The following is a 22279-nucleotide window of genomic DNA, read 5'->3' on the forward strand; positions in this document are numbered from 1 at the left end:
GTACGTCCGATATCAGAGCTTGTGACCTTCACACTTCCTTGGCCGTATTTCAAATGTAGATATACATAACATGTAAATACACACACCATGGGCTAGATCCGGTTCAAATTTTATTTCTAACATTTCTGAGTAAATCTCTGGAATGAAGAGTTACAGCAAAGGCTGACCAGAGGAGTGTTTTCTAGCTGTGCTTGGTGTTTAGGAATATGGGTATTTGACCCTCAGTTTCAGCACAATTAAAGGAGGTTAATTTTACAGTTTATATTAATTACTTTGGCAATTATTCTGGGGACCAAAAGAGACACTGATTACTCAATAAATGTTTGCTTCTGGAATCATCATCACCAACTCTTAGCACCAAGTAAAAGTGAGGGTGCTAAGAGAAGGGAGACGAAATCCTTTGGTAAGTTGTGTGTTTCACTGGTACCTCACTGACTACGCTATGGTTTGATCACCAAAACTAAACTTCACTTATTTCATGGGAGGAAAAATGCATTTGAGTGTTGCCTGAAATTGCACGCATTTGGCTTAGTACTGATTTGAAGATTTTCTGTCATTTGTATTTTTAATTTTTTTCCTTCTATGGTTGTTTGCGCTTTCCCAGTTTTTTTTTTTTTTTTTTTTTGAGATATCCATTGATTTGACCTTTCTTTGTCCCATGCACCCAAATATTCTCATCCCCACTCTGGTCATTTATCTCGTCATTTTGTTTTTGGCGTGTCGGCGGAGAGGGGCACGAGTGCGGGAGTGAGAGGGCACGCATAGAGTTGCTTTTCATTTCAGTAGTCAATTCCATCGTTCTCCAGAACAGCGAACACCAGGTTTGTTTCCTAACCGTGATCAGTGTTGACTTCGGGAAACCCTTCTTGGCAAACTTTGGTCCGCAGCGCCCGCCAGGTTTGTCCGCAGACCTGCAAGCTGGTGGCCGCGCCGCTTACTTCGGGGAGGCTGGGGCGGCCCGGGCCTCTGAGCCGCCGCCGCCGCCGCTCCCGCCCTCCCCGCTCTCCCCGCTGCGCCCCGGGGCGCGCGCCCGTGCCCGGCCCCCGCCCGCGCCGCCGCGCGAGCTCGGAAGTGGGCTGCGGTCACGGCGCGTCCAGGCGCGGGGCAGACGCCGGCCGGGTGGGCGGCTAGGAGTGCGCGAGCGGGACGCCGGGGCTTTGGCGCCGGCCAGCCCGACTCAGCGCGCTCGGCTGGGAAACTTCTGTAGGCGCAAGGCCGGAGCTCTGCGCAGGGTCGGGGAACGAAAGGTAAGGAGGGGAGCCCGGGGGCGTCTCGGCTGCCGCCTTCCGGGAGCTATCCGCACCGTCGCACCTTGCGCGCTTTGGTGCAACTTTGCCTGCGCGACTTCTACCCCGGCCCCGCCCCAGGGTGGGGGCTGCGAGGCCGCCGATCCCCCGGGAGCGCTTTTGCTTCGCCGCCCTGTGCTCCGCGCTGCCCGCACAGCCGCTCCGCTCCCGGCCCCGCTCGGGCCAATTCGAGCCCCGGAGTCCCGGTGGCGCCGTTCGCAGCTCGGCTGGCTGAGGGCTCCGCGCGCACCAGTCCCTGGCAACTCCAGTCGTCTGCTCTAGAGGTGAATCTTTCCCCCAGATCTTCTGTTTGCCCCCCTCTTGCCCAGGCACCCTGGAGCCCAAAGAAAGAGGCCAGATTTTCGAGGGAGAAAAGCTGGTCCAAGGGGCCCTGACAGTCTTAGGGTTCGTGGGGAAGTGCAGCAGTTGGGAGTTCCTTTCCCTGTCTGCTAAGGGCCTGACTAAGGTCAGTGTTTTCACACTGAGTTGGGGACACGCGAAAGCTGTCTCATCAAAGGTCAAGCTGACCTGCGTTCTCTATTTGGGGATCCACTTGAAAAAAAAAAAAAAAAAAAAGGCAGGAAGGAAACAAAACCACTAAATTACCTAATCACCAAGGTCAGTTACAGAGGTATAATACATTGTGAGGGTCTGTATTTTAGGGTCTGTATTTGGGTCTGTATTTAGGTCTGTATTTTACTCAAAATACAATAATAGGGCTATGGCTTAAAAAAAAAATGTTTTAGCCAGGAGACCTTTGTAAAACATGAAAAAGTTCTACATGTGACTAATAAATGGAAAAGCACAATTAGAAGCCCACTTTTGAACATAATTTAACTTGATTTAGTAAACATTTAGAATGGGACAATCTTCCTTCCTGACTTTTTATTCTAACTCTTGTACTTGGGTTTGAATTTGCAAGCTTGGACATAAAAATTGCATTTTATGGCAGCCTTAAAAATTATTGGTCCCTGTTCACACTAAGGTTTGGTGGTGGCTATTTTCTGTTCTTTTTAATATTAGGGAGTATTGTGTGGTCATATCCCTTGTGTGACAGGACAGTAACCTGGCATTGTTCTTTGAGGCAAAAGAAAACCAAACAAGAACTACATGAAACAAAATACAAACAAAACAAAAATTAGATCTCCTTCCACATTACAGAATGAAGAGGTCTAGCTGATCTCAGATGATTTTAAGGCTCTTTTCCTTCCCTGAAGACCAGAGAGTTTAGGATATAAATATAAACTGAAATGTAGAGTAAGACATTTTCTGTCCTAAAATTTTATACTCATAAACTGGGAGACACTGGAGAGATGAATTCCTTTCTTCTCAATAGTGTCTCAAAATAGCTGAATCATGGTGCATCCTGTGCTTCTAAATAGTGACATTCTTTGCTTATTAAATCAAAACATGTGCTGGAAAACCAAACTCCCAGGTTCTTAACCACAAGACTGACTAAGCATTGACACATTGGAGCATTCACGTCTGCTTATTTTGAAACAGTCAAGATCAAGAATAGTTATGAAGTATTGGCTGTAGTGCATGAGTGTAAGAACACATAAGCAACATGGCAGGCAAGAAGTTTCAAAACTGCTTTGGAAAATATCCGAATGATGGATCGATCTGCAAGCCTGCAAATTGCAGTTGCAATTGGTTTTTATAATTATGGTTTTTGGCCAACTAAGATTGGAAACTATAGAGAGTAAGTCAGAATTGACAAGAGTATATTGAATCATTAATTTAGATTTTTTTTTTTTTTTTTTGAGGAAAAGGGAAAATGTTTCTCTCTGTTACCCAAGTAGTTACAGGAAAATGTCTTAAAGTGCAAGTTATAACAAGCAATTTTATTTAAGATTTTATTTTTTTATTGGTTAGAGAGAGAGAGAGAGAGACAAAGAGCACAAGCAGGGGGAGGGGCAGACAGAGAGAGAAGCAGGCTCTCTGTTAAGCAAGGAGCCAGATGCGGGACTCGATTCCAGGACCTGGGAAACATGACCAGAACAGAAGGCAGACACTTAATCGGACCGAGCCACCTAGGCATCCCATAATAGGCATTTTTTAAAAAATTAAATAAATAACCAAAAGTTGTTGACCTAGAACAATCCTGGATCACTCTCTGACCTAAAGAATACAAGGACTGATTCACACAGACCCAACGTGAGACCTTCTCATTTTGTTCTTCTTCACTTGTATTCTTCAACAGAATAATAAATTCTGGTGACTCTTACACACAATATGAAATTGGTTCTAGAAAGACAATCAACTGGCTGAGCCTAGACTAGAATCTTCATTGCTCTGGGCCTCATTTTTCACTCCAGACCATGCTGATAAAACCACTGAGGTTGCGGAGGTGTTGTGACTCCTGAACGGGTCAGTAAATGGAAGACCTGGTGACTGGCACGTTGTAAGAACACAACTAGTTGTAATTTTCCCCGTCTCCCTAAGTAGGTGTTTGTTGATTGACTGAACAAACTATAGGATGAACAGTAGTTACAGTTTTTGCTTTTAAAATCAAAAACTCTGTGTAGCAAAATCTTGATAATAGTTGAATCTGGATAATAAGTATATGGAGATTTATTATCTAGTATTTTATCTATCTTTGTATGTGTTTACTCATAAGAAAAAAAATTTAAGCATGGACCTGGAAAAAATGCATAAGATACATTTCTAATCTTGCACTGCACTTTAAATTGCAATTTTAAAATTATTCTACATGGCTTGGAAGGATAGACACAATTATATATAAGGAGTGAGTGGGTGGGAAATGGTACTTGAGAACAATCCATGGGGATCTTCAATTTTTGTGGAATTTTTTTATTATAAAAAAGACTTTTAAAATGACAATGATGTTTGTTATTGCTGGTCATTGGGTTCATGGATTTTAGTACTTTGAAATTTTTGTATTTAAAAATTTTCAAATTAATATAAAATCACCTTATTTTATAAAATCGTTATAAAGAATGTAAACAATATAGATATATACAAAGACAAAAGTAAAGTATCCCCCATTCAGAAATCATCATCTTTTTTTTTTTTTTATTTGACAGAGAGAGATCACAAGTGGAGAGAGGGAGAGACAGAGAGGAGGAAGTAGGCTCCCTGCCTAGCAGAGAGCCTGATGTGGGACTCGATCCCAGGACCCTGAGATCATGACCTGAGCTGAAGGCAGAGGCTTAACCCACTGAGCCACCCAGGCAGCCCTGGAAATCATCATCTTTAACATTAAGTGTAGATGGTTCCATGTCTTTCCTTGCATTTGTACAAATAGAAGGAGATAGATCATGTATTTATTAATACGTATGTATTAATATGTAACATGCTACTCTGGGGACACAAATAATGTGTATAATCTAGGGTTTGTTTTTCTAATTGTTTGTGTTCAGTCTTTGATGGATATTCTAGAAAACTAGCTTGTTTGCATTTTCATTTATGAGACTTTAGACTATCTCTTAAAATATAGTATTTATTTAAAAATTTAGTATGCAGGGACGCCTTGGTGGCTCAGTGGGTTAAGCCTCTGCCTTCGGCCTGGGGCATGATCTCAGGTTCCTGGGATTGAGCCCCACATCAGGCTCTCTGCTCAGCAGGGAGCCTGTTTCCCCCTCTCTCTCTGCCTGCATCTCTGCCTACTTGTGATCTCTCTCTCTGTCAAATAAATAAATAAAATCTTTTAAAAAAAATTTAGTATGCAGTAACTAACTTTAAATGAGTCTTAAGTAACTTAGGTTTATTTGCATATAGGAGATATTTTTAGTTATTTAAAATCTCATAATTTGAAAGTAAGCTTAAATCGTATCAACATTTGAATTTCACTAAAATGCAAGCTCCAGGAGGGCAGGGATTTATTGAATTATTGCATATTAATTAACAATATTTTCCTGGCCATTTGAAAATTTCATGACACAGTCAATTATGTTATACTGTTTGTTTTGAAATTAAGCATCATGTCAATGCAAGGAAAATATTAGGGAACAATTTAAGCATAGCACAGATTTTTTGCTTGCTCATGGATCATTTACTCAACCAGAATACCAAGTGAATACATTAAGCTATCACCAGCTGACTTAAGCCATATAGGAATACACAAGACACAAATACACGTACACTTGAAACATCTGCCACCTTGGTTCACCACAGGTTATCCTGCAAGAGTGGGTTCTGCTATTCTTTGGCAGTGGCAAACTTTTCTGTATAAAAACACAACCTTCAGCATCCTGAGAACGTCTAAGCATTTTGATTCAACATGTCAAATAGTGCATACAAAAGGAAAGGTTCAATAATGAAGAGAAACTTGAAATAATCAAACATTTCAAAAGAATCAGGAGAATATGTATATTTCCAGCAGAAATAAGGGAATGACCTACATTGCTTATCCACAGGCAGTGCTGCCACAATAAAAGGAACATCTATGGTTGGAATAACTTCCAAGTATTACAAGTCAAGAAAAACAAGACCGAAAGAAATAGAAGAAATGGAAAGATTGTAGAGCATGTGGATTGAGGACCAAACAAGAAACAGTCTCCCACAATCAAAAAGAAAGTTCCTATCTCTGTGCAAACACCTTGAAAGGAAATCTCCATACCCTGCAGAAGTGCTCCTTTTGCCACTAGTGGTGGCTGGTTTGGTGGTTTCAAACATCACTGACCCTAATGTGTGGTCCACCTGGTCTATCTGGCCAGAAAAAATGAAAAAGACTCTACCCAGTTAGCTAGATCACATGAGCTTGTTAGGCATGTTAGAAAGAAACATGAGAACCTGAACTACATGAACATAGAAAGGTGAGTTCATTTGCTGCATATAGGTCACTTGGAGGAAAAGGAAGTGAAGGTGTCTACCTTTGATTCATATCAAGAGAAGACCATTTAATGGATCCATGGATCTGGCTTGTCTTGCATTTTTCATCATGAATGTCTGGTGAACTTACTGCTTGACATGATAGCAGCTGCTCGAAAGTGAATGGCCTGCTTGTGCCAGGTTTACTGCTGTTTCGTCAGATTGAGAATTATAGGACACTGATTGGTCCAACATGGACTCACCATCCCATTCCTGTGTTGCTCAAAAAGTTGTAATTTCTTTTTTTTTTAAAAGATTTCATTTTTTATTTCATAGAGAGAGAGAGCACAAGCAGGGGGAGAGGCAGAGGAGGAGGGAGAAGCAGACTCCTGCAGAGCAGGGGAAGCCTGATATGGGACTCAATCCCAGGACTCTGGAATCATGACCTGAGCTGAAGGCAGTGGCTTAACCCACTGAGCCACCCAGGTGCCCTGAAAAAGTTGTAATTTCTTAAGACATTTAAATTCACTGAATCTAGAACCAAAGGGAGAAAATAAGACTGTTATTGATTTGTTCCAGTAAGTCCAGATATTTAGATTCAAACTGTACATGAAGCAGTGTGTCATTATTTGCATCTGTCTGTCTAGGAGTGATTCTGAGCTCTATCATTTGTGTATCCTTAGGCAACCTCTTTCACTTCCCTGTACCTCAGTTTTCTCATCTGTAAAACAGGGACAATAGAAGTGTATATTTCAAAAAGTTGTAAGGATTAAATGACACAGTATTTTAGTATTCTTAGAAACATGCCTGGCACATAGTAAATGCTCAGTAAATGTCTGATGCTGGTAGTAGCAGTGGTAGTAGCAGTCATAGTAGTAAATGAGGTTCGAGAAGATGGCAATGAGATATTGCATTAATTTCCCATTGCTCAACTCTTCTGAACATGGTGGAGTCACACAATGAGAAGAATTACAGAGCTATTTATTTGAGTTGCTATAGTCTGTCTTTTGAGTGTTAATCTCTGGGTGTGTCTGAGACATCAAGTATTTGCCCTATGCATACGGCTCGGTTTTGCAAAGAACTAAGCTGGAAGTCACCCAAGGAAACTTGGTATTCTAGGAATTTTGGAGATTGTATATGAATGACATAATTATTCTGAAAATTGCCCATGTGTCCAGATGCTTGACAGTGTTGGGGCTGTCTGACTCCACTAAGGAGAACCTGTAATGTATTGCTGGGAACCACTGTGAATTTACATGTAATTCCCAGGGCCCCTCTTGGTGTCTTGTTTTCCAGATACTATTCTTCAAAAGTATTACTGTTCTTACGTGATTTTCCTGATTTAAAGCTAGCAAAGATTGCATGTCTTCTCCATAGAGAAGATTGCATATCTTCTTCCAACTCCATCATAAAATGCAGATTATTAGATTAATGAAAGTCTCATGTATAGTAAGTACTCATAATTGGGTGTGTGTATTAGTTTCCTACTGCTTTATAACAGAGTACCACAAATAGTGGCTGAAAACACCACAAATTCATTATCGCATAGTTTTTGTGGGTCAGGAGTCCAGGCACAGCTGAACTGGCACACTGCACTCCTCATTTGGAGTCCAAAGCCCTCTTCCAAGATTTTCAGGTGGTTGGCAGAATTCAGCTCCTTGTTGTTGTAGGACTGACATTCCTGTTATCTTGGTCACTGTTAGTTGGGGACTTCTTTCAGCTCACAGAGACAGTCCTTGGGTTGTGGCCCCCATAAGCAGTTCACAGCATGGTATCTGCTTTCTTCCAGACCAGTAGGAACATGACTCTCTAATTTTCAATCCCTCTCTGGTTCTACAATCTTATATAGATTAATAATCACAAGTGATTATTCTAGCACCATTTGCCATATAATGTTAATCAAGAAAGCCTCTGTCCCATCCCATTCACAGGTCTGCCACGCTCAAGGAGAGAGGATTATAGCATGTGTAAACCAATGAGACAGGAATCTTGGGGGCCATCTTACAATTTTGTTTATGTGATAAAGTGAGAAATCAGATACAGCAGCAGGTAATCAAATGGACATTAGCAAAGACATGAGAATTAGAGAAGTCTAGTGCGGGCTGTAGGCACATTCTTTAATTTTCTCGAGTCTCAAGAGAAGCCAAGTTCTCATTGGTATGGAAGGTCAAAGGCATATTCCAGGCCAGAAGCCTAGACATACATGAAGAAACTCGTATATTATATGAAAACAAAGGCTGGTATAGACCCTGTGGAATCCAGAAGACCACAATTCAATCTCCACTACAAAATTTATGAGATTATCTGTCTGGGATTTCCAATGTATTCTATGAGGTATCATCAGAAGATGAAATGAGAAAATGAAACAATGGGATATAGTTGCTTGGGAAAGTGTAATTCTCCCAAGGCAAAAGGAAAAAGTAGTGACTTCCTTGGTAGGATAAAGAGGCCAAGAGCTATAGTGGGGTTGGCCACCACCTATGTAGGCAGAAACCAGATGGCGACATCTATACCAGGGATAACATCTGATGATTGTAGCATGTGAATATTGTAGCCAATATCATTTACATTTATATCAACTCTCTGTTCTTAATCTTAGATAATTCTTCCATATTTATACACTTATACATTATACATATGCACTGTTTGCCCAGTGTCATGCCAAGTCTTTTTCATTTCCTTTCTCTGTTACTTGAGAGGCTCTAGACCAGCACTGTCCAAGAGAAATATAATGCAAGTCACATATGTAATTTCAAGTTTTCTAATAGCAACATTGAAAAATAAGACATGGGCAGAATTAACTTTAATGTTTTACTTAACCCAGTATTTCTAAAATATCATTTCAGCCTATAGTCAATATAAAAGTTATAATGACATATTCTTTATCTTTGTGCTAAGTCTTTGAAATCCACGTATATAACCCATCTTAATTCAGACCAGCCACATATGGCTAATGGCTACCATATTGGACAGCACAACTCTAGGGTTCTAGCTAAGGCCTCGGATCATGGGCATTTAATTTCAACTCTCATTCTCTCTGTGCTCACTTTCTAGCTCATCTTGCCAACCCCAGGCTTTCTTCAGTATTGCCTTGTGCAATAGGAATTATTAAAGATCCCTCTGTCCTGCCTCTTATTTTCTGCTGTGAACTCTGTTGGTAGTCCAAGTATATTAGGTTAATTGAGGATGAAACTGTGTTCCCCTTTGCTCTGATTTCTTCCCAAACTTTGGGATCTCTTAAAATTCCAAAGGGTCTTCAACCCTTCTTTGATCCTCTATCTCAAGAGAGACATTTTTTCCTTTTACTTCTCCCTCACAGTATAATATATGCTTTCCTTTCTTTCTATGTCCAACATCTAAATCATTGATTCAGGTATTAGATCTCACTGGGGCTTCTTACTTGTTCCAAAATTATTCTGAACACTGCATTTATAGCTGAGCATTGTTATCCTTATCAGTCATTAAACATTTATTGAAGACTCACTCTGTTGCTAGACAAAGAGGAATTCCATAAATGTTTCCATACATACACATGTAAAATAATCAACCAAGGGCACCTGGGTGGCTCAGTTGGTTAGGCAAGTGCCTTCAGCTCAGGTCATGATCCTGGAGTCCCAGGATCGAGTCCCACATCGGGCTCCCAGCTCCATGGGGAGTCTGCTTCTCCCTCTGACTTTCTCCCCTCTCGTGCTCTCTCTCAAATAAATAAATAAAATCTTAAAAATAATCAACCAATAAAGCTGACATATGACCAAATATATATGACCAATGACCAATATACATATAAAATGGTCAGTATAACATATGATGGAAGCCATGTTGACAGATAATAAAGGCCATAAAATTTCAGAGCTAGAAGGTGCAATTCAGGCCACCCTGTTAAGGAAAGGCTGCTGCAAAATATCCACAAGGCTTGCGCCCTCTTGGAATGATGAGTGGCAAGGAAGGAAGATGCTTCCCCACCTGAGCAAAGCATGGGAATGAGAACACACAAGGTAAAAATGTGCCTTTCCAGCTCCTTCCAAATAGGAATTAAAATCAGATCCTTTACTGTACAGGCTGTTCTGGTGTCTCTCAACCTCACCACCCCCGCAACAGTTCTTAACCCCGGTCGCTCATCAGAAAATGCCAGTGCCTGGGCCCCACCACAGTAAATAATTAAATGAGTGGTCTCTAGAGTGGGGCCCCAATCATAAATGCAGTGTTAAGACCTGCAGTCTAAATTCTGTTCCACTACTCGGCTCTATATTTGAACCCGTGCTAGGAAAAGTCTATTCCTTACCACCACAGTCATGTTATTTTAGAGCCAAAAGGGACCTCACATTATTTTGTCCAACACTCCCATTTTACCATGAGGAAACAGGTCTAGTAAGATTAAAATCACACAGCTCTTTAGGGGCACAGCTAAGACTAGAACTTTGCTTTTAAGTAACACTGTCAGCTGAACTGAGCAGACACAGAATGGAACATTAACACCAACACTACTGGCCCTGGCAGACAGGGATGATCAAAAGCACAAGAGTAACCAGCGCAGAAGGACAGCCAGTAGTCAGCCAGGAAGGAACAAAGCGAAGGTCTGGCAAACAAACAAGGATAATTCAGAAACCATGCAGGAACAACATAAAACAATGACTCTCAAACTTTAATGTGCATCAGAATCAACTGGGAGCTTATTGGAAGGGTATCTTCTTGGGTCCCTTCCAGTCTCAGTAATTCTAGGGTGGGGCCAGGGAAGGGACAGTCTAACAAGCTACCCGGGTGACACTTAACATCAATGACTTGAGGATACCTGCTGGGAAGCACTAAACATTAATCTGAGGTAGAAGAGTAATGTTGTCTTCTAGGGACTGGCTTCTTGGCCATTGGAGAGTAAAGACTCAAGGGTGGATTGGTTATGGGGGCACCCTACCAGCCGTAGGAGGTCAGGACCTGGATAGGAAAGAACAACAGAGATCACCCCTGCAGGAATAAGTATATTTAGAATTTGAAATTTAAAGTTGGGTAGCCACCAACAGTAACATTTGTATTTGTGTATTGAATTGTAATCCTCTGGATGAAAGAAAGCTTTTAAAAACTGAATTATCCAAAAGGCTCAGCTTTGTAAAAGACAAGCCACAAGTACAGCGACGCCATCTCTCTATTATTTTTAAATTTACCAAGAAGTTTTAATATAGATTTCCTCATCTGAATCTTCAAGCACCCTTTAGAGTGGACCGAATAAGTGATACTACCTCTGCTTGACTGATAAATAAACATGCCTGAATTTATCTAAGCAACAAGGAGGGAATGAATGCTTACATTCTCTAAACCTGGCTACTGTGGAAGCAGAATAATAAATGTGGTTTAGTCTGTGAGCTTCGGAATCAGGCAGGACTGGGTGGAATGTTAGTCCCCATATGAGCAAGGGGACCTGGAACAATTTGCTTACCTTCTCTGGGTTTCGATTTTTCTCATCTGTAAGATGGAGATGTAGAACCTTCCCTAGGAGGTTGTTGTGAAGGTTAAGTGAGGTAATTTCTAAATACTTCTGGCAAGTAGGTCCTGAGTAGGTATACCTCCTTGAGAATAAGAAGAGAAAACCAGCTTTAAACAAATGATTATTTTTGCATATGGAACACATACCAAAGTTAGGATCTATTCCAATTAATGAGTAGAATATTGATGGCATTTTTATCTTCTGGGTTGCCTAGCAACCAAAACTAACGCAATACCACAAGCTATGAGAGTTGTTGTTTTTAATCAGATTAAAATTCCACTGCTCTTAAGGAACTCAATTTCTATGAAGACAAAAGGATTCCCCTATGAGTTTGGAGCTGTGCCAGACGTTTAAATAAGCAGTGTCCCACCTCCTCAGTGATTTTGTACCAAACTGCCTTGGATGTTGGAATAGTCCCTACTTCTTTTCTCCTGGGTGACAGAAGATTTTAGATCATCCATTAAATCGGAGAGAGAATAGGCATGGATAAGGCAGCCTGCTTGTACCTGGATAGCAGGGTACTCAATCAACGCTCCCCGAAGGCTAGAAATACAAAAACATTTGTCTTTGCCCCTTAAGAGTTTCAGAAGCTAGGAGAGGAAGTCCGCCAGTGTTGAATAATAATACAGCAAATTATTTCATGAGTGCCTTTCTAGGTCTATTTCCCTGGTTTCGGCGGTGAGCATTACGGATGGAGCGGTACATGTGGATATGGAAGGTCTTAAATATTCGGTGTTAGGATTATTATTTTCCTGGCAAACCAATCCGGACAGAATATCCCACTGTGTCCCAACACGTTCATATCCGATTCCCAGCCTTGAAAGGTGGCCCTGCTTGCTGGTGAGGGCATGGCATTGAGCGGACTGGGACTCCCACCTCGCGGCTGGGACTTCCTGCCTCTCTTACCTCAAGCCCGTTACTGGGCGGATCTTGTGCCCTGCTTTTCTCATTTGCAAGCAGGGCATGATGATTTAGAGTCGGTCTCCCTCACGGCAACGAGTCTAATGCAATGAGATAATAAATGTACAAGTTGTAAATAGATAAACGCAATTTCTGAGCTAGTCTTAATCAGTTGGTCCCAATTCTCCATCATATTTCTTGGAGCATGCTTGTACCTGCCTTTAAGATTCCTCTATAACTTATTCCTCAATAACTCAGGGTCTTACAGTCTAAGGAGTAGAAAGGGGGGAGCTGGGGATTATTGTGTTTATTTGCACTTAATTTTTGTCTCCATCACTTGTCTGTGTGCTAATTTCTCTTGCAGGGAAGGTGGGCCTTGTTGCTGGAGAATCCACTGTGCTACTTTGGCATCTCAACGTTTATTTACCCAAAAACAGGACTTAAGGCCTCCAGGCCTTCTAAGCAGGCAACTGGCTGATGAATCACGTTCAGTCAGAGAGTGCTCCTGGCACACATCAGAGGAACACTCATGCCCATCACCTGCCCCTGTCAGTTCTTTCTCTTCTAATAAAATACATCTGTTTTGGTGACTGAATAAAAACACACCAAGTGGAGAAAGGCTGGGTGTGGAGTAATTTAATCAGGGCAAGTCAGCACTCCGTGTTGCTGTGTGGAGTGATACAGGATCAAGGATAGGAACATGATTTGGTAGCAGCTTCTTGAAACAGAAGCCGCTGGAAAGGACCGGAAGCACAGTTCCTCTGATGATCACAATGGGTCACCCTCCTGGAGTGCAGGTGGCCCAGTCTGTCCCCCAAGTCCCGATCGTCAGGGGACAAGATTCCCAGAAGCTCCCTTCTGCATTGCCGCAAAGGTTTTACATGGCCCTTCTCTGTTAGCGTCATTTTAACATTTTGTTGAGGATTATAAATTTTTAAGGAAGTTCAAACCGAAGTTCAGAGCTCTGCCAGCAGTGCTTTTTAATATTGGCTTTCGTGGCTGTGTTAGGTATCCTGAGGAACTGATTAATTTAAAATACCCTAGTTTTAAAAGTGGAACAGCAGGGAGACTATTTGCAGTCTGGTATTCTGCAGTTCTCACTACTCATTGTATTTTTTAAAAAATTTTCTTTGTTGTGAATATCCAGTAGTGTATAATTTTGTGTTGCGCTTAAAGAGGAGAAAGTAAACACTTTCAGGGTGCTGTTCTGCCCCGACTCACATCATCTCACAGAGTGATGGGGGAGGCACGAACTAGGGGGCATGGGGGGCGGTTAAAGTACATTTGAAAGTAGCTTTAGTACAAATAACAATGCAAGTTCTAGGTCTGTGTTATTTACTTTTTCTTTTTTTAATGATTCACCTGGTGATGCTATTAAAGGCATTACTTGCTGAGAAAAGGATCCGCTATCCAGGATGAAGAGCCAGAACTCCAACAGCGGCTCCTTTACTTCCATTTCTAGTTCTGTTGGTGATTATACTGTTCCCTTTTTTACTTCAGCCAAGTCATTTTCACCTCTCCGTGTGTATTTTTTTTTCTATGAGACAAGATCTGTGATATTTGATATTTTATTAACAGGTGTTCTGGAAATGATCTCAAAAATAAAAGCACTAAATATAGCACTTAAGTTCAAGGCTTCTGAATGTTGTTATGGTTTAAAAATCCAATCTACTGAATGCTTCACAGTGAAACTATTTATTGTTAAGAAATCTGGGGGTAAATGATACATATCCTACAGCTCTATCATCCCGGGTGAATCTCTCCTGACTCAGATCACACATTAGCATTTTTACCATATGGCTCAAAGGGTAGAGAATATATGTGCAGAGAAACAAGTCGGTAACATTTTTTGACCATCTGGTAAATAAATGTGTAAGCAGCAGGAATTTTAATATTATTTACTTAGTTATATGGGTGCAGACTTTAACTTGAAATAACCTCTAATACAGTAAGGTAGATCTGAATTTATATGTCTCAAATAATTTTGATCTAATTCATGAAACAGAATCCTGGTCTACTCTGTGCTCTTAAAATCAGACTCCTGACATGGATGGAACTAGAGGGTATTATGCTGAGCGAAATAAGTCAATCAGAGAAAGACAATTATATGATCTCTCTGATATGAAGAATTTGAGAGGGCGGGGGATTGTGGTGGGGGATAGGGAAGGAATGAAACAAAATAAAACAAGATGGAATCGGGAGGGAGACAAACCATAAGAGACTCTTAACCTCAGGAAACAAACTGAGGGTTACTGGGGGCTGGCGGGTATGGATAGGGTGGTTGGGTTTTGGACATTAGGGAGGGTATGTGCTATGGTGAGTGCTGTGAAATGGGTAAGCCTGATGGTTCACAGACCTGAACCCCTGAGGCAAATAATACATTATATGTTAATTAAAAAAATCAGACTCCTAATTACGTGTTTCTCGTGTTTATTGTTTTAGTAGGGCTCCTTACAGTGTCTCACTTAAAGTCTTTTTCATGAGAGGCCCCATGATTGGATCCAGCCTCCAGGCTTATGGGCAAAAGTTCTGCTCTATCCTGACCCCTGTGTGACCGGAGATAAATTATTTGGCCTCTCGAAGCCTTGAATTTTTCATCTGTAGAGAGTGAATACCATTGTCCAACAGTTCTCTCTTGGAGGGTAGGCCACGAAAGGCCATGGAATGGTGCATCAGAATCACTTGGGGGGGCCTGTCACGATAACTAACCCACAGGCCCTACCCTCAGACAGTCTGACTCCGTATGCCTGCACACAGCCTATGAATCTGCATTTTTAGTCATTGTCCCAAGAGATCACTGAGCTATTATTATGAAGACGAGTTGATGACAGCACCTAGCTTTCTAGCAAAATATGTAGTTAGCTAGGTCTAATGAATATTAAAATGTTGAGAAATAATTTTTTATTATTATTAAACATAACCCTAAAACTATACATGTTCTATCCTAGAAACTTAACAGCCTTTGTGCCCTCTCTGTATTATTCCTTTTAACTAAAGCAAATATATAATTATGTCAAAATAAAATGTTAAAATATATTCTAACTTCATAGAAAACAGGATATCAACTTGAATAGTAATGCTGGGGATTCAGTTAAATATACCCCTCAGATTTCCTTGTCTAATTAGATCCTTCTTTTTTTCTTGTCCAGGAAACGTAAAATATCTGTGGACTAGATCTGAATCAGGACCCCAGATGAACTTAAAGAAACTAGCCTGGGATTTTTAGTTTTTCAAGATCTAATCACTCCAACCCCAGGGTCCAGGCTGTCCCTGGTTTTATAAGGACATAGGGAAACTCTGATGATGGAAAAACAAAGGACTTAACTACTTGCTTCCATATCATCTAATGTCAGCTGAAAAGTGAACAGCCATGGAGAGAAACTCAAGTCTGTGGACGAATCTGATAGATGAGCACCCAGTCTGCATCACCTGGAAACAGGAGGCCGAAGGAGCCATTTATCATCTTGCCAGTATTTTATTTGTCGTAGGTTTCATGGGTGGCAGTGGATTCTTTGGGCTCCTTTACGTCTTCAGTTTGCTGGGCTTGGGTTTTCTCTGCTCTGCCGTCTGGGCTTGGGTCGATGTCTGCGCGGCCGACATATATTCCTGGAATTTCATCCTGTTTGTCATCTGTTTCATGCAGTTCGTTCACATTGCGTATCAAGTGCGCAGCATAACTTTTTCCCGAGAGTTCCAGCTGTTGTACAGCTCCCTTTTCCAGCCTCTGGGGACCTCGTTGCCCGTCTTCAGAACAATCGCTCTGAGCTCTGAAGTGGTGACTTTGGAAAAGGAACACTGTTACGCCATGCAGGGGAAAACCTCCATTGATAAACTCTCCTTGCTTGTTTCTGGAAGGTTCGTACTCTTGGTCCTTCCTCTATCGTAGTTATTTCCACGGTACGAGCTACTGGCTGGTGTTTCTTTTTGCTACACTTTTCCACCTTAACATAACACAGTCCTGGGTGCTTTTAGAACCATGAGGCATGAGAAACCCCTGGACACGTATGTGAGTCACGGACATAGGCATTTAGAGTACATGCTGTTATTTACTCGAAGCAGGATATAATCTAGAGCCTTAATATTTCTTCTTAGAAATCAAATGTACAAATGAGTTTGTCCAGATATGCTATTTGTTTCCAAGCTAGTCACTGAGCATCAAGAACAGGACGGTGCCAGCTTCAATTAATAGAATACTCAATGTGGGCATCCAAAGTACTTTAAATAAAAGACTCTGATGGGGCGTTCTTTCAAGTAATAGAGGACATTTAAGTTCTATAATGATCAATTTTTTAGTAAATTCTAGAATTGCCCACTTGCTAGAAGCGGGGGGTGCACCATATATATTTTTTATATTTGTAGGTATATAAATTTTAAAAACACAAGGTTTGGGGGAAGAAACAATAATGTTTAAATGTCTTTAAAAGCTTAAATATTTAGTCAACAGAGGTATCTACAGTGATACTCCTTTATATTCTGCAGTGTTTTCCTACTTAATTTAAAATCTGAGTGCATTGAAACTTTGTCTTGAAGTATCTTGAAATATAATAAATCCACACAAATGGGCACATACCATCCATGTACACCTTGATGCGCCATCTGATGAATTTCACCCAATATTCTAGAATCCCAACTGTGAGGAACATCAGTACATGTTCAATCTTACAGGAGATTTTGTCACTTACTGTAATGTATGAATTTAATATTTTAGCCTACAAAATTTTAAAAGCACAAAGGCCACCAGAGATCTAAAATACTGCTCCCTCCCCCTTGCCTCCAGTTATGGGCTTGCTTTCTCCTTCTCTCACAAATGTTCTTTGTGTTTGGGTAGGATCAGAGTGACCGTTGATGGCGAATTTCTGCATTACATTTTCCCCTTCCAGTTCTTGGATTCTCCTGAATGGGACTCACTGAGACCCACAGAGGAAGGCATCTTTCAGGTAAGGGATAACTGGACTACAGAGTGAGCACTGCCTCTTCCAAACAGATGTTTGTTTAAAAACAGGCAAACAAATAAAGCAGCTGATGACAGAGCAATGATTTATATTCAACTTTGGAATGTACTTTGCAGCATGCATTGACTTCCCAGTTCTCTTGCTGATTACTGTGTCTGTGGAGGGCCAGTGACAAGAAAAAGAACGGGTTTTGTATATGGCAGAAAGAGTCCACAAAAGATGCCCTTCAATTTTCCTTTGCTTAGCTGCACATATGCAAAATATAATTAATTGAGATTTGACTATAAACAAAACACTGCCACTGACACAGTGTAGAGAAACACCAAGAATTTAAAAGTCTGCCCTTATTACAAAAATGAGTGATTCTTTTTTTTTTTTTTAAATATATTTTTTTTAATTTTATTTGTTTATTTGACAGAGAGATCACAAGTAGACAGAGAGGCAGGCACAGAGAGAGAGGGAAGCAGGCTCCCTGCCAAGCAGAGAGCCCGATGCAGGGCTCGATCCCAGGACCCTGAGATCATGACCTGAGCCGAAGGCAGAGGCTTAACCCACTGAGCCACCCAGGCGCCCTAAAAATGAGTGATTCTTAAGATTTAAAATGCTAATAGATTTCAGTTGTTTTCTAGCAAAAAAAAAAAAAAATGCTAAACTTACCATCACTACTCTGCTGCTGTGTCTGATAATTTCGAAAGATACTTACTTCGCTGGATTCTACTATGGTATATTGTTTTCCTAGAATGAATACATGTAACATACGTGTGTGTATGCAACTATAAATTCATATACATATGCAGAATAGGTAAATAAATTCCATTTTGTGCTACAGAAATGATTAGAATTAAATATTTGTCTGCAGTCTTTGGGACTGACTTGGAAATACTTCCCTAACATTCACCAACTTCATTATTTTTTAGTATCAAGTAGCTCTCACTTCAGTAAAAGACAAAAATACATCCACCCAGATTTTGAAAAGAGATGAATTGGGAATGGGCACAACGTTGTGATTGTTCATGTTATAAATTATGTATTTACCAAGACATTTTGTAGTTTCTCCCCATTTTTACCCTATATTGTGAGTCAGTTTTTTTAACCTAAGAAATCAGTAAGTGAAAGTCATTTAAAATAGGGGCAAAAAAAGGGCGGGGGGAGGCAGAACTTTAGTTGCTTCCTAATCTTTGTTTTTTATGTGGCCTTACACTTTTTTTTAGGTAACCCTCACAGCAGAAACTGATTGTCGATATGTGTCTTGGAGGAGAAAGAAATTGTATTTGCTCTTCGCTCAGCATCGTTACATCTCCCGCCTGTTTTCAGTTTTAATTGGCAGTGACATTGCAGATAAACTCTATGCCTTGAATGACAGGGTATATACAGGAAAAACATACCACTACGATATTCGGTTACCCAACTTCTATCAAATGTCAAGTCCAAAAATACGCAAATCACCCCTGACAGAACATTTCCGGAATTCCAGACGGGGTTGTGATAAGTGATATCAGAGTCGGAAGTTTGATAATCATAGAAAAGGCCCTCCTCATCATTCTCCAAATGAAATACAGAAAATTGCACTCAGTATTAATTTTATAAATCAAACTCAGAGGCAAGATGCCACCACCAGCTGTTTGAATCATTTCAACTTCTGCATTGTGAATAAAGTTTACAAATTTCTCTGTATTTCTTATTGGAATAAATGCGGAGGGGGGAACTGAATAACTGTGCGCAGTTTCTCCTTTTCTGTGTCAGAACTGGAAGAATGGAATTTTGTGTTCTCAAATATTTCCTCAGATCTATTCAAATCTGATGTCCTGCCCTATTGAGTTGGGCAATGCTTCTCAAGAAGCAGCCAGAAAGTGCTCTCAGCATGAGAGTGGGCTGTGACTGTCCACATCAGTGTTTCCAGAACTGACTTTTGGCCACAACCTCTGACAAAAGCAAGGTGGATTACTGTGGTAGGTAGCGGTTATTTATTTTAAATGTGAAGTTTTTTACTATGACTAGAAAGTAGAATAAATGCAAGAGACGATATGTCCATCTTGAAGGCTATTTTATTGCAACAGATACTTTATCAGCTCAATCTTTCAGTAACATTTTAAAAAGAGGCATTTCGTGGAAGACAAAGATGTATATTAATTACGGAGTAAAAAGAATACCCGGGAACAAGTAGTAAAAACATTGCACAGTGTTTCAGTCTCACACGGTTGGCTGAAAGAGCAAGTGTGAATGGTCTGACTGGACAGCAAGGGACCCGTAGTGAAAGCTCTACCCACCACACAAACACGGGAGACCCTTTGACATCGTAAAAAAGAGCTACCAGACAGATGGGCAATCTGATCCCTATCTTCAGAAAACTGGTTCTCTGGAGATCATGAGCAGGCCACATTCCTTGGTAGAAAGATAAATCATTAGACATTTAACCAATATGTATTGAGCACCTGCTTTGGCTCCACGTACTGTCCTGAGCACTAGTAATACCTCAGGTAACAGATCCCATCCCTCAAAGAACTTACATTCCAGGGTGAGAGAGACCAATAATAAAATAAGACAGAAAAACCTGGAGTTAAAAAGAATGTCACCATGGAGGGAGAGAGATTAATTAGTGACGTGGGTAGAATGGGGCATTGTCATTTTAATAGGATGGTCAAAGAAGGCCTGAATGAGGGTAACCTTTGAATAGAGACCTGAGGGAAGTAAAGGAGCAATCCACGCAGACACCTGGGGAATGCGCAATCTGGGAGAGCAGAGAGAATGCAAATGGGTAGGCCTTTAGGTCTGAGCAGGACCAGCTAGAAGGCAGCATGGCTACAACAGAATGAGTACTAGGGAGAAATGACAAAGAGAATTTGGGGCAGATTGGCTGGGGCCCAGTAGCTCACTGTAAGGACTTTGGCTTTTATTCGGAGAGTGACCAGAAGCCACTGGGGAGTTTTAAATAGAAGGTGGATGATTGACCCTATTCAATAAATTCAACTATCACAATGGTCAGCCTAGTGAGAACACACTGTGGGGGAAGGGGAACAAGAAGAGTGGACTTGGAAGGGGAGATGAGGGTTAAGTGTGAGATGCTTGTTGGGTTGGAGGCTCAGGAATGCAGGAGGAACAATAGAAATGACCACTGGGCCGCCATCTTCCAGGCCCCACCCCCTCCTTAACCCTTGACTCTCCCACCAAAAGGATGTATGCCCAGGACACGTCTCTATAAGTAACCCGATACCTATGCAGGAAACAGGAGCATCAGAACTCCCCCATACCCTCTGATCACCAAATACCCTACTTTATATGTTTGTAAACCTATGCCCTGTCTTAACCCAGATAAAAAAGACTCCCCCAACCCACTCCCGGCGCGACTTCCCCGACTCCTCTCCAGAGTCCCGGAACCTCGCCCAACGGCACCTTTAATAAATCTTGCCTTGTGCCTACCTCGCCTGGTGTCGTGTTTATCTTGCCTGTAAAACCTACAATGCCTACTAGACACTTTAGTAGAATAAATAGTTGGATGAGTCTAGAGTTCAAGAGAAAAGTCTGGGCTAGAGATAAAAACTTGAGCGTATGTCACCTACAGATGATATTTTAAAGCCATGAGACTAGATGAGATGGCCAAGGCAAAAAGTGTAGTTTCAGAAGAAAAACTATTGGGAGGACCTTTCCTTGGAGCACTCCATTGTTAAGAGGACAGGGAGATGCGGAAGAGTCAGCAAAGGACAAGAGAAGGGACAGCTAGTGAGGTAGGAAGAAAACCAGAAGTGTCAGGTCCTGGAAGTCAAGTGAAGAAAGTGTTAAAGGAGAAGGGAGCGATGAACCGTCTCAAATGGGGCTGACAGGTCAGGTGCTGTAAAGTCTGAGAAGAAACCATGGGGTTGAGCAGCATGGAGGTCTGTGGTGAACTTGACAGGAACAGTTTTAGTGCAGTGATTGGGAACAAACACTTGACTAAAGCAGGTTGAGGGGAAAGGAAAGGCAAGAAATTAGAAAAGCAAGTACAAGTAAGCTTTTCGAGGAATGTTGATGTGAAGTTTAATAGAAAGAACAGTAGCCTGAGCAGGAAGTGGGGTCAAGAGAGAAAAGGCTTTTCATGGTTGGTTGTAAGATAAGGGAAATAATGATGTGTCTGTATGCTGATGGGAATGATCCAGGAGAGAAGGGCGAATTGCTGGAGGGATGACCTTGAGCAGGTGAGTGATGATGGGATCCAATGAACTTAAACAGGAACAGGGACAATCAATCATTAAGAAGAAGAGCAGGCAGAAAGTATGGGGGGAGTGGTTGCTGGCAAATGAGAGATGTACTGGGAGCTTGTGGAAGTTTCCTCATGATTCTCTTTTCTCAGTGACCCAGGAAGCAAAGTCAGCAAGAAGAGTGGGGGAAGAAGTACTGGGGTTATGTAACATACATTATCTTTCTGTACATTAGCATCTGCTGCAAGTGGGACAGTGTGACAAGGTCTGAATCATTAGTCTGGATGAGCTCCTGAACTCAGCCAGTTCAGCACGAACTAAAGGAGTAGTTGGAGAGGTTGGCTCCCAGCCCCACATGGCCATCATGGGCAGCTATTACACAAGCAGACACAATGGCAGCTCTCTGCTGGGTACAACAGAAGGCCTTCAGCTATTAAAGTACAGAGAATCCTAAGGAGACAGCACACCTTAAGTTAGTACCAGCTAATAATTTCACAGGTGTTCCTGACGGGAGAGCTTTCTAACCAGGAAAATCAACCGAGAACAAACCACAGAGAATATGGGATGTAGACTTTTGGTTCAAATCATGTTGGCAGAGGGAGCAGAAGAATTTACGCACAAATTTTCCAGAAATCTAACCATTTTTAGGATGACAACGAAAGAGTACCAACAGAACAGGATAAAGGGATGTTGAGAGAGGAGGTACGGAGATGAACCTGA

At 41.4% G+C, this 22279-nt stretch overlaps 1 protein-coding gene across 1 annotated transcript; it reads left to right on the forward strand.

Moving 5' to 3' along the window:
• The first annotated feature begins 1193 nt into the window (after positions 1 to 1193).
• On the forward strand, positions 1194 to 19406 carry LOC111158334 (popeye domain containing 3). Its single transcript, XM_022520310.1, has 4 exons — positions 1194 to 1247; positions 15585 to 16290; positions 17264 to 17372; positions 18599 to 19406. Exons 2-4 carry the CDS (start codon positions 15806 to 15808, stop codon positions 18878 to 18880), a joined length of 876 nt encoding a protein of 291 aa, XP_022376018.1. The 5' UTR covers positions 1194 to 1247; positions 15585 to 15805; the 3' UTR covers positions 18881 to 19406.
• The last annotated feature ends 2873 nt before the right edge of the window (positions 19407 to 22279 follow it).

Source organism: Enhydra lutris, unplaced genomic scaffold, assembly GCF_002288905.1.
Source record: "Enhydra lutris kenyoni isolate GAN:26980312 unplaced genomic scaffold, ASM228890v2 scaffoldscaffold58, whole genome shotgun sequence".
Lineage (NCBI taxonomy): Eukaryota > Metazoa > Chordata > Mammalia > Carnivora > Mustelidae > Enhydra > Enhydra lutris.

Coding starts and splice junctions, on each gene's coding strand:
- LOC111158334 (XM_022520310.1), top strand. CDS start 15,806: ATGGAGAGAAACTCAAGTCTGTGGACGAATCTGATAGATGAGCACCCA. Junction 16,291..17,263: donor TCCTTGCTTGTTTCTGGAAG/GTTCGTACTCTT, acceptor GTGTTTGGGTAG/GATCAGAGTGACCGTTGATG. Junction 17,373..18,598: donor CAGAGGAAGGCATCTTTCAG/GTAAGGGATAAC, acceptor ACTTTTTTTTAG/GTAACCCTCACAGCAGAAAC.